We start from the raw sequence: 12,901 nt of genomic DNA, 5'->3' as shown, positions 1-12,901 counted from the left end.
AACGGCTCCTATTCAGCAGGTGGGGATGAAATGATAGCATATATGACCCCCCCCCCCCCCCACTGTCACTCAGTTATTTGTCAGCTAGATTGATGGTTTGTTTTTGTTATCTGTTTTTCTCTGGGGCACTGATGCAAGTGATCCAACTTTGTGAAGAGGCTGCTACTATGTGGTTTACTGTCCAGTTAAACATGAAAAATGAATTGGTAATAAAAATGATTCAGAACAATGAGTGGTGGAAGATGTTTCTGGTTTAAGAATATTTATTTTGTCAGTAGTCCTCCCAGCTTTAAATACACACCGTGATCCAGTAAACACCAAACAAACAAACAGGGAATGTTAAAATTGGATTTAGAGAGCGACAGTTTGGAGTGAGTGAGTGAGTGAGTGAGTGAGTGAGTGAGTGAGTGTGTGTGTGTGTGTGTGTGTGTGTGTGTGTGTGTGTGTGTGTGTGTGTGTGTGTGTGTGTGTGTGTGTGTGTGTGTGTGTGTGTGTGTGTGTGTGTGTGTGTGTGTGTGTGTGTGTGTGTGTGTGTGTGTGTGTGTGTGTGTGTGTGTGTGTGTGTGTGAGAACGACTTAAGCAGTTTCCAGTTTCCCATCTACTTTTACACTCTGAGAATTGTTGGAGATTAGTCTGGCTCCCGTTTGCTGGCGTTTGAACAATCCCGTCGGTTGTTTCTCATTGACAGCTGCTGATTCTCACCTAAAATTGTTTTTCTTTAGCAGACAGTTTTTTTTTTTATAGACAGGTTCATGTGATCTTCATTTCCAAAGCCACATTAAGTGATTGATTTATTTTTTACAGTGATAGTGATTTTGTCGATCTCAGTACGTCTACTCCTTGCTCTTTGTCTGTGTGTGTGAGTTAACAATCCAAAATGTGTGTGATGTGATTAATGACTTTTCTGTTTTGGTCTGGGAGGTCAGGGAGGTCACACGGTCTGGAAAAAGAACAGTCAGAGGTCTGCTTTCCACTGATTTAGCAGGCTATTTACATCTATAGTGTTTTATATGTTGTATTATTGCATGATTGCACTTCCCTTATTGAATTCTCATAATTGAAATTGTTAATAGGGGTGTATACTGCCCTACCTTGTGACTTTTCCAGAAGACACATACCTACATGCACTAAGTCTCTGCCTATAGTGTTTGATGTGTGATTTACAGCATGTGTTTTGCCTGAAAAGACCCTTCAGGCCTCCATCAAGTTAAGTAAAGCTGCAGCAACAAGGTAGTGAGTGGGGAGGAGGTTATTACGGTACATGCCAACTCTTGTGTTGTTCTTTTCATATTTGGAAAGGTCTGACACTGGAGTACTGTGTGAAACCGACGTTATGCTTTTCTTCGCTGATAGGCGTGCTCCCCGTTGAGATCTGGCAGCAGGCTTGTATTCCTTGTGCCGAGAAGCAGGTTTGTCTCAGTGAGTCACATAGCTCCTCGTCCAGAGAAAACCCTGTGGAGGATTTAGCTGGGAAGATGCTCATTGTTCCTCTCGCGAGCACCCGCCAGTTTTTAGCTGGAGGCATCGCATACAAGCAGCATGTTTACTTGACGGACATCCATTTAGCTGAGCAAAGTAGAACCAGCGCATTCACACCCTCAACTTGACACCAGTAGATCCACCGGGCTCAGATTGTGGTGTAGATTTACACTTTCTCTCATATCTGGCCTCTTAGTCACACAATTGTTTCCCAACAATTGTAAAGCTGTCGAGGAATTTGAGGTTGCACGAGTTTTGACGGAGTAGGTGACACCTGTCCTCATCTCGCTGTTACCCTGAGATGATCTTTGACCACTTACATGTGGTGTCACACTCATTGGGGCTCCAATTACCCCAATTTTACTAATCATTTTATTTTACCTTATAACTTTGTTTATCTATAACATTTTTGAAACAGCTGCTACTAAGTGCAAAGATAACAAGTTAAATAGGGCATATGATTGGAAAAAAATATAAAGATAAACACCCAATAATTGTGTAAAAGCCGTTCAATAAATAAGATTTAAAAACAGACGGGGAAGATATGACAAGCATTTTATAGTAATAGTAGACGCGTAGTAATTTTACTGCTTTTCAGGGCCAACTCGATAAAAAAGAAACGTGATAAAAATGTCAGGATATTTTCCTTTTTCTGAAGTTTTCATTTCAGCGTGTGTAGCTGAAGACAGCCCGGTTAATGGTTTTAATCAGGATGAAAAATAGTCCTCTGCACACACAGCCGAGCCGCTGTCCCCCTCCCATCCCCCAACTCTCCTGCATACTCGGCATTCCTTTAGAACAAATGTTCACTTGTGGCTATAGTGCCTTCAATAGACTAATGGTAGGTGTGAGGCAGATTTGACTGCGGAGACTCTCCTTAAATAAATTAAGTTTAGATTCGTGGTCATAACTGCAGCTGAAGTGATCATCTGCTCAAAGCTTGTCTTTCATTTTCGAAATTTTAAAGCGAGGACAGTTGTCCCTGAGGGAACCGCAGCGTGTGTGTTGTAGTCATCTGAAGTATATAGGAACTGTTACTTAGAGGAATTTGTTCTTTTGCTTATCAACTAAAGAGTCTTTACAAAATGTCACTGTTGCACAAGCTCTGTACTTCACCATTTCACAGCTTTGGTTTGCTTTTATTGTGGCGACCACACAGGAATGAAAAAGCGGAAAATTTCACCTCAAAAATATCAATTTTTTTCCCACAATGTGTTAAAAATGTCATTGTTGCAAGTATCTCAGTGGTTTGACCTCATTTTCAAGCCCAAAAAAAGTTGAGGAATGTGTTTTGAGAAATGTACGCCGGTTATTAAGTTATGGATGGTGTAGAGTCTTACAGCGCTCATCAGGGTCAGGTTTAAACTTTAAATAGCTTCTGCTGCGACGACATCAGGACGCCAATTTAAACTGTACATCCGTGAAGGTTTCTTTACTCAAGAGAGTCTGGCTTGCATACTCTATCCCATTAGCCACAGGTGGAAAAGAAGGAAGAAAAGCTTTTACAGTTCCACTTCAGGGTAGAACAAACATCTCGGCACAGCTGAGCGTGAGCTCGAAAGGTTGTTTATTCAATGTATGGTGTGCATTGTGCAGTTTGTTTGAGCACAGATAAACTCTGGATCATGTTACCTCCCATTATGCTACAGAAAACATTCTTCGTACACTGTAGTGCTGTGAGGAGGAACAGTTAAAGTCTGTACACGAGGAGGAACATGTCTGCTTGAGCCTCATTTCACTGGGAAAACTGGGGCTGCTTTCAACTGATGTGTCATTGTGACACTCTGATAAGATCTGGCTGTACTCCAGTTAAAATGCATTGTTCAGAGTTATACAGCAAAAGTCTCTAATACCAACTTTACACCAAAAGGCCACGGACCAGAAGACAAGTTTGTTGTGTGTCACGTTTGTTGAGTAGAAAGATTCATTGTGGCCCATGACGATCTTACAGTGTAACTTTTTTTAATCTCTTACCTTACTCAACAAGCGTTCCCTCCATGACATGTGTCAGTACTATGTTGGGAAAATGGGTGTTCAACCAGGGTGTCATGTTTCCATCACTGCTGAACGGAGCCGGAGCCGTTAACTACCGGCGACTACTGTCTTGAGTCTGGCCTGGGAATAAATTGTACCCTCTCCACACTAACAACTAAGGCCAGATGTTAGGAGGCGTAAATGGGCTTTTTCTGCTCAGTTCAAACGTGGCTCTGTGTTGTTGTCAGAAGGGCCGACTCTTCCCTTCGAGTGGTACTTGATAAAAGTGTTCATTCACACATTCAGTCACCTTGATAACGATTTTAAGAAAGTTGTTTTCCTCTCTGCTCAGCGCTCTTTAAACTGCAGTTGTAATGAGAATTGGACATTTTAGTTGCTTTGAGTCAATTTAAAAAGACTGGAATCTATGTAATTTACCAGTGTAATTAGAGGTAATGTTGGACTGCTTCCTATCTTGTAGAATGAGGCAATCTTCTGTGTTTTAACCATTTCAAAGTCCCAGTTTACTCGCCATTAAAAGCCATCACTACCCTGTGCAAAATAAATCCAGCCGTTAGTGCCACAAATATCTACCCTTCTCACACAAGTGCCCCTGTGCCAACTGAAGTGGCCACTTGCGGGTGGTGCCTTCAGTCGAGAGAAAAGCCCAATTCCAACACATAATGCTTTAATGGCCTGCTGCTCTTAGGAGAAAGAAAGGAGAGATTTGTTGGGCAGTAACTTTCCCCTGTGATGCTGAAGGATGTTTTTGTGCAAGCTTGTGGTCGGGGTGTGTTTCCTGGGGTGGGATTTATGGTTATGGGCTGTAGATGTTTGTGTAGGAGATTGGTCATGGCGAGGGGTGGATTGGCCGGTGGAGCTCCTGCTAGCACTGGGATGTCGCTCACTGGCGATTGGTCAGACCTGCTGAAATTTACAACTCTGGCTGGCGCAGGAGGGGGCTGAGACTTGTGATGCTACTCTGAGAGGTAGTATTTTTTTTTTGTTAGTCATCTCTGATAAGAGACACAACAAAAACACAGTTGTACTAGGCATAACAAATTCTTGGACCTGATTCACATGTCTGAAGGAGTTAGTCACCTCTCTTGCCCAATAGACTCACACATGTTCCCATGCTGTATCAGGTGACATCATTCATCCAGGTGGGTGGAGATTCATTCATGAAACCTTGAACTAACAATGTGTTGAGGTGAAGTCACCCACAGATTCAAGTAGTGGAATAAAACTCTGCAACAGTACCAGCCTTTCTGCGTTTGGTAGTATTGCAACAAGCTGAAACAATTAGCTGATGTCGAATGTGAGGTTTTGCTTTTTCTTTTGTTAAATGCGAGTAAATTAAATATGATGGGACATAATAAAGAATTTAAATGTCCTCTAGGGCACTGGTAAAATGTGATTTGCTTATTTTCCTACATGGAGGTCATATTTTCAACCCCTGTGCGCCTGTTTGTTTTTCATTGTTTGTTGGTTGGTTGGTGGTTTGTTTGTTTTCAGCAGGATTACTCAAAAAACTACTGAATGGATTCCCACAAAAAAGTTGGCACATGGAAAATAAAGAAATAACCCATTAAATTGTTTTGTGATTCAGACCAAAGGAGTGGATCCAGGAACTTTTTAATCCCTTTCTTAATACTATGATGAATACAACACAAATCATTGTTCTGCAGTGGCTTAGCTGTAAGGCTTGGTTGAATTTATAGGGATTGTGGGGTCTTGCTAGAAGTATGCGCTTTATTTTGGAATCAAATTGATTAATAGACAGATTACAGCCTTAATTATACTTGTTAAATTTGATAAAAATGATACAAAATAGAAAGTACATTTGTTTCTCAACTCTACGATTTGGAGTGTTTGGGAAGGCGTTAATATAAAGTGGCTTTTATATCTCATATTGTAATGTTGTGACACCCGATGGACTGTGTTGATTCAACAATGCGCTGTAGTTTTGCACCTGCTCTGAAGTCCCCCCCCCCTCCCAAAACATGTAATGAAGTGTTGAAGAATTAGCCTGACGGCGAAGCGCAGACCCCACAGAGTGGTTCACTAATAGGCAGAGAGCGTGGAGCTGTTTATGGAGTGCCTGCTGTTTACTGTCTGTGTGATGTCTGGGGCCCTGCTCCGTCTCCAAACAAGGCATGGGAAAGACAGTGAGGCACCCAGCAATGCAGCGTTTGTTTGGAATGAGGGGGAAATTAGTGTTTGCAGATGGAATCCTGACCAAACAATTCCACCTGTCGCAGATCAGGTTGCAGGCGGCTCAGCAATGCAGGACGTTTGTTAGTATTTCATGTTTTCTGACCTTCTGGATTGTGATTAAAGAGACTTGAGGATCATCTGAGCTCATCTTGTTCGGTCTCGGTTTCTCTTGGGAAAGTGTCTGTTTCCATCTGCATCAATTTTGGGGTGATGACTGTTTCTGAACAGGGAACAATACGTCATCATTGTGGTAAGACTTTGACAGACGCACGTCTAAAAGAAAATCTGAAAATAATCTGCCTCTGTGGGTGTAAATCCACCACCACCACCCCCCTCCTAGTAAAGAGACAGAGGGGGAGGGATGCTGATGGGGAAATGTGGTCTCCTTGGCCTTTCAGTAAAGCCCCGCGGCTGTTTCCCAAGTAGCACTGTGTCACCAGAGCTGCTGAGGCTTGTTTCATGTCGAGCTGATCGCGTGTCCAGACAGGCCAGTTGATTGCCTGTTGTTATCAGTGGGGGGAGCAGAGGCTGTAACCTCTATCAGGCCACCTGAAGATTCGGATTAGAGTGGTCTCTCCCTGCACCGGACACACAATGAGCTTTGTTAAAACACAATGGGACCCCCTCCCACACACACAGAGCAATTTAAAGGGTGACATTAATTTAAAAGGAAAATGTTTGAGCGACTGTATTGTGTCAAAGTTGAGTCACCACTTAAACCTGCAATTTTTTGGCAAAGATTGATGGTATGTACAACGTATACTCAGCATGCAGAGTGACAGCAGAGGAGGATGAGTTTCTGTTGAAGTTTATATCGGTCTGCTTCAAACTCGAATGAAATTGAGTGAAAATCGCACACCCACTGCTGGGAGAAACATCCTCGATGAAGAAGGATGATGACAGTGCTCGATGTAGTGTCTCTCTAAAATAATCACTTCAACTAAAAAAAGAAAACAGAAGCAGGGTGATGAAACATCTCCCAATGCATCATGGGCATAAATAGCAAGAACGCCATGTATATGACACATCACGCACCCAGGGGCCACTGCCTCCCACCCGAGTTGCGTGTCCGTTACTGCAGGGAAATATCCTCTTATGATAACATTAGTGCCACGCAGGCGGGCTTAGCGGACTTTTCTTTGACCAAAGCCCGGCTCAGACTACAGGAGTTTTAATATCCTAACCGATTTTGAAAACCGTTTGCATCACACACACAGAAACTGTGCAGATTATCTGCTCTCTAATCTCAAACAGGCACACACTACAAGATTTGAAAATAATGGCTCATCGCACACCACACACACGACAGGATATTATTAAGATTAGCGTGCCAGGGGGAGCAATCAGGGAGTAATGCACGTGATCTCATTCCACATGATCTCATGGGGAAGTAAATGTAAACATAACGGAGAGTGTGGTGCAACCGTTGACTGAAACTGTAGTTCATTTTAGTTAGAGCAAACAAAAGCAGAAGTCTGGATGACAAAATGAATTGGGAGATGTGGTCACCAGGGATTGTCTGTTCCTCAGAAGTGACATTTTTAAGACAGTAGCATGCTTGCTAATGTTAGCCTCAAGGTCTCACCTCCATTTAAATTCCTTGTTAAACATGTTATCATACATATTGATCAGGACGGCCCTGGTGAGGCAGGGAGCAGTTTGGGAGTTTTAAGAATTGTGAACCCCTCACATTACCATTACCAATTAAGGTTTTTTGGCCAGTATCTATCGAGTTGCATGTGCTACAGATACCCTGCATGAGAAGCATTTAGGGAACTTTGGTAAATTGCAGCAGCAGAATATAACCGGATCTAACTCTCAAGAGTTAGACCCGGCTTCTCAACTTCACGAGTCTCTACAGGCACATTTGTCACTTTCCTCATCCCCTACCATCGCAAGTAAATTCACAACCTATGAGAAACACTGTACATGAAAATAGCGGTGAGAGAGTGGAGCACACCCAAGTTGCGTGCATGTTTTAGTTCTATTTCTACTCTAAACTGTTGCGTTGATGCTGAAAACTGCTGAAAAGGTGTTTATTTTTTCACACAGAAAATCGATTGGGAATCATAGAGGAAATCGATAGATAATTAGAATCTACGTCTACATTTTTATTTTATTTGTAATAGTAAATGTTTTTCCTCAAAGGGAGGGAGGTCTGGATCTTTGTAGAAAATAGAAGAAGCAGACACCAGCTCATCCCACCACAGTAAAGAAAGGCGATGCGGCCTTGAGCTGCGTTGGCAGTGGGGGGGGGGCTCTTCCTTTAAACAATATGGCCCGGCTCTCTGCCTCAACGCTGTTATCTCTACCAAAACAATAGCAGGGTCCCCACAATTGCCACCAATTTCCACTGCGCCTTCTGATGCCATTGTTGTGACAAAACCACTCACCACTGATTTTCACCAGCTTTTTTCTCGGCTGTCTCATGCTGCACTGAGCACGGATCCTCTCACACCGTTCAGAGCACAACACTGGTGGCGATCAGTGTGAGCTGTCACACACAGTTTGACCTTGTTTTGGTAACTTTATTCCCGCTCTTGATTGTTGAATGGAATGTTTTTGTATTGAATTTTTTTTAATCTGTGTTTTTAGGGTGAAGATTTAACAGTGATCTGAGTAGCCTAATTTCCCACAGACTGTGCTCACATGCACACAAACAAACGGGAAAGTCATGTGCACAATCCAAATAAGGATCATTTTAACCATCATGAAATATATTTTTTTGAATAAAAAAAATAATGATTCAAACTTTGTCATTATGAGGCAAATGTAACAGCATAGTTTTTTCCCTGGACCCAAAAATGTGTCTTTGAAAATTCAGTATCCGCTTAATTATATATTCCTTTTATATTACAGCAGCACAGTACATGATTAGTCCAAAGAAGGTTTACATTAGTGCTACATACAAATACAGACTCTATTTATTTTACAATTAATTGTTAATTACAACAAAAATGAAACAAGTGATAAAATACAAAACATTCAAAATCACAAATAAAATGTATATATATATATACAGGTATAGACTATGAAGCTTTGTTGGAAAATGAATGCAAGATTTTGACAACCCCTCAGCACTTCATATGTGTAGATTAAATCATTGGTAATGTAAATGCGCGAAGCTCTGCTGTCATTATTGTGGACACGGTCTCGGTTTACTGAAGGTCACTGTCACTGTGTATGTCATCCATTAAAATTGCTGGCTGCTGTTCGTTTCTTTGTGCTTCTCCATCGCAGTGTTTTAACTCTGCACAGTGGTGTGGCAGCCGGCAGTGGGTGACGGTAAACAATGGATACAGCCTGTACCAGTCCATGACAAAATGTCCTTTTTGGCCTCGACTTCGGTCCAGCTGATTGGCTCAGGACATCCGTCCGTCTTTGTTGCCACAACATCACAGCCTTTAGTTTTTTCCCCTTTACAACTCGTATCTCCTCTGCTCCTCTGCAGAACAGCTCAGTCTTAATTAAATTCTTTTCTTTTTCAGAGGAAAGGGAAACGGGTGATCCTAACCTACATTACATCTGTGATTCCTTCAGTCATGCTCAGCTTCTGTCATGCAAAGTGTGAATTCTCCCGGCGTGTACCTCATTAGGACGCGGCTCTCATATGCTAAGAGCCAAAACCTCACCCTTAACTTTGATAAGAAAATCTTCAAACACCAGTGAGCTTACAAAAAATACCCCAATGACCACAACTGAGGAGGAGGGTTGAAAGGAAGGGGAGGGTGCCTAATGAAGGCCCATTGTCGGCGTTGGGAGGGAGGGGGACTTCAAAGTGTGTGTTGCTGGGTCAGGGACTTTTCGCCTTGGGGCTGGGGAGCAGGTGAGCCCCTGATCTACAGGACGTTTACTAATCCTGAGTGGGGGAATCTGGGGACGAGGATTAGTTAACTTTTGACCAGCTAAGATCGACTTATTTGTTTTCTGAGTTGTTACCCTGTGATTCTTACCTACTGTCGTTCATAAACAGCGTCACAGATGGCCGTGGTTTATGGGTCAGTTGTGGATTTTTACTTTTGCCAAATCATTTAGTACGTGTGTGTATGAATAATAGAGGAGAAGCAAATACGACACACACACAGACCCACACACACACACCCACCCGGGCCCTGAGTTTCCCTTCCTCTGTAATTCCAATGAATTCAGCCTCTCATCTCACTCTGCTGCCTGCTGGGATGGCATTTATGAAAAACAGATGGCTTTTTTCTCGTTTCCAGACGGTGCAACTGCTTCCTCGAAAAACAGCGAGATAGACATGAACTCACCTATTGTCTTGTGGCAGCTTGCAGAGCCTCCGCTGATTAACACGCATTAGATCCTGACAAGGACTGGAGAAAATGTATCATGTCTCTATATGCACTTTCTTTCTTGTCGGGTTTTATTTCTAGATTAAGAGCTTAAATCTCCGTTGAACACACAGCAACACTGTTTTCTAAAGCAGGAAACATCCTATAGAGGACCTTTAAGGCTGTGATTAAGTGTACAAAGGGTCAGGAAAACCCTTGGTTAAATACAGCCATTCTCAGACATGAACTCCGGAAGATGTCCATAAATTTTGAGTTTGCCTGTTATATATGAAAGAACACAGCAGGAAATTGTCCGAGTCAGACGCGTTCTCAACCACAGGAAAATGTCCAGAACATTCAGGTGATGGATGGCACCTGGATAAGGCAGCAGGAGGCAGGAAATTACATGTAAAATCCGCTGTGTCAATCACATGTTCACAGCACATCAACACTGACGTCAGCCCTTATAACCAAAAACCTCTGGAATCTCACCGTCTCTCCGATCTGACGTCTTTGTTGTCGTCTTCTACTTGTATGGCTGCTTTCTTGACACTTTACTAGCGAGCTGGCAGGAAAAGTTCTGGAAATGTCAGGAGCAACTGATTAGAACATTTGTCTTTTCATGTACATTCCCTCAAGTAAATTTCAGGAACATTTCAGAAGTTCATAGAATGACTGAAAGCCGCTGGCCTCAACACCGGCAAATGAGGGTATACTTCTGCTTTGCCTGGTTCTACAGGAAAGGCATACCTCTCAAAGCAGAACTACTGATCGAATGTGATATGGTCAAAAGGCTAATCGTGGACGAGCAACCTGAATGCATTTTGTACATTCTTTCCCTCTTCAAGTGTCATCCTCTGAAAGCTCACTGGTTAACGGAGAGCAAGCCAACATCTTTCTCAACTCCTCCTTCCACTCACCCCGTCTGCTGCAGATAGAAGCTGTTGCACATTAGTCACCTCTGAAATGTTGTTTCTTCATCTTTAGCATGACTGTCTCTTCATAGTTGCCAAATTGCATCAGACGGAAACGCAGACTCTGTATTTAAGCTGTAAATAGTCAAACAAGTAAAAATAAATATGGCATTTAATTGTTTCTTAAGTCAAACAGGGATTTATGACTTGGATTTGGATGAGCACACTGTTTGTTGTGTTGATTAAAATCGGTGGCTTTTGTGTTAAGTCTGACATTCGTCAAACTCAAGGTCGACTCTGCCTCATATGTAACCACACAGCACAAAAAGCACGCAACCATTTCTCTCTCTTCTCTTCTTCACCTGAACGGAAATGTCTGCTGTGACTGAGACACTCAAACATGTTTACGAGTCGTGTCCGTTGTCACTCTGCCTGGAGGAAATGCAAAAGCAGTTGCATCACACTAGTTTCCTGCAACTGAGTTTGTCAGTCACTTTTAATCACCACTGTCTTTGTCCTCCACGTTTCGTCTGGAGGAACAACTGCTCACGTTGAGAAAACATAACAGAGCACACACTGTCTTTTTTCGCCCTGAGGGGAATTGTCTAGATCAGTCAAAAGATGACAACATAGCTTCATAGTTTGAAAATGACTTTTTTTGCCAAGTAATACGTGTGGCAGTTACAAAAGGAATGCAAGGAATTCATTTGACACTGTGACTCAAAATAAATTTTTGTACGGTGACTTGGACAAATACAAGAAAATGCATGAGTGAAATCTGTCCATCTCAGGCATTTGGATATAAGGAAGCTTCTGTTGGTCATGTCCTCATACGTGACTTCACCTTTGTGACGTTGTCGTGGTATCTCCTTTTGTTTTGGTTCAGAGAATCTGGAAGGTCTTCAGAAGGTGGTGCAGGAGCGTTTGACGGAGCTGCTACGTGTCCTCAAGGCTGTCATCGGCAAGCACCAGACCCTCAACTCGGTGGACATCCTCGGAGCGGCTGGCACGGTCATTGCCAAGGTCAAAGGTCAGTAATTACCCCCATGGCCTGCATGGGAGCACACAGACATGCCGGTGAACGCACACAGACGCCTCTATGATGATCAATTGTATTGGCATGAAATCTCAATGTGGCGTTACAGGATGAAGCAAAGGCCTCTAGGTGTTTCATGCCAGTGTGGGGAATTCTTTATTGATTTATGCTCGGTTGGAGTTGGCTACGAGATTTGTTTTTTTTAAAGAACATCATGTGAGAGGTTATTATTCCTTACGCTGCTCATCCATTCCCCCGTCCCACTGAACGAAAACAAACACAAAGACTCAACTCACCAGTTGATCTGCTGGAAATGTGATCCACCGCAATTCTTCACTTGACTTGCACACAAGAATCTCTACAGCGGAGACGACATGGCTGTAATTTGCATTCCATATTGCAGCGACTGCGGAGGCCCCTGGGCTCGCTGCTCGTCAGCCAAGCACATCCTCGTTTCTTCATTCTTTTCTCTGTGTAGATGGTCAAAGGTCGTCTGACACCTCACCTACCCTGGTTTTTCTTTAACCTATGTATTTAAAACCACTTTGGCTTCAATACCAGTTCCTTAATGATGCCATTTAATACAAACTTTATAAAAAATGACATTACAGATTACGAGACAATCTATTTGCCACATTTACGTTTAACTTAAATTGTTGGTTTCAATTGTTTAGTTTTATCTTTTACATTGGCATTTTCCCCCTGCATACATTTATGATATAAATAATAAACTATTCAGCACAACTTGAAGTAGTTTCTGGGAATCTTGAGGTTACCAGACAACTGATGCACTTGTGTTTTCCCTACCTGCATATATGACATTTTCATACAACAATGCCTTAGACGGCCATACGTCAGCATCGTTAGATCTTAGTACAAGCATACTCCATGCTTATTGACTCAGTGACGCTGATAAGATTTAGTCTCAAGGTATGGAATGACGTGGCATGTTTTCATATTCTACAGTATCTCAGTATCTATGTGGTTGGTA

General features: G+C 42.5%; 1 protein-coding gene across 1 annotated transcript in view; it reads left to right on the top strand.

Annotated features, from left to right (window-relative positions):
- LOC117778294 (rho GTPase-activating protein 29-like) overlaps window positions 1–12,901 on the top strand; it is a 32,986-nt gene that overhangs the window by 3,957 nt on the left and 16,128 nt on the right. The window contains exon 3 of the mRNA XM_034613780.1: window positions 11,761–11,904. Within this exon, the coding sequence (XP_034469671.1) occupies window positions 11,761–11,904 (144 nt within the window). The remainder of the gene's footprint in view (window positions 1–11,760; window positions 11,905–12,901) is intronic.

The sequence above is a fragment of the Hippoglossus hippoglossus genome, chromosome 17 (assembly GCF_009819705.1).
Source record: "Hippoglossus hippoglossus isolate fHipHip1 chromosome 17, fHipHip1.pri, whole genome shotgun sequence".
Classification (NCBI taxonomy): domain Eukaryota; kingdom Metazoa; phylum Chordata; class Actinopteri; order Pleuronectiformes; family Pleuronectidae; genus Hippoglossus; species Hippoglossus hippoglossus.
The sequence above is the reverse complement of the archived record's forward strand: the minus strand, read 5'-3'. Positions and strand labels throughout refer to the sequence as shown.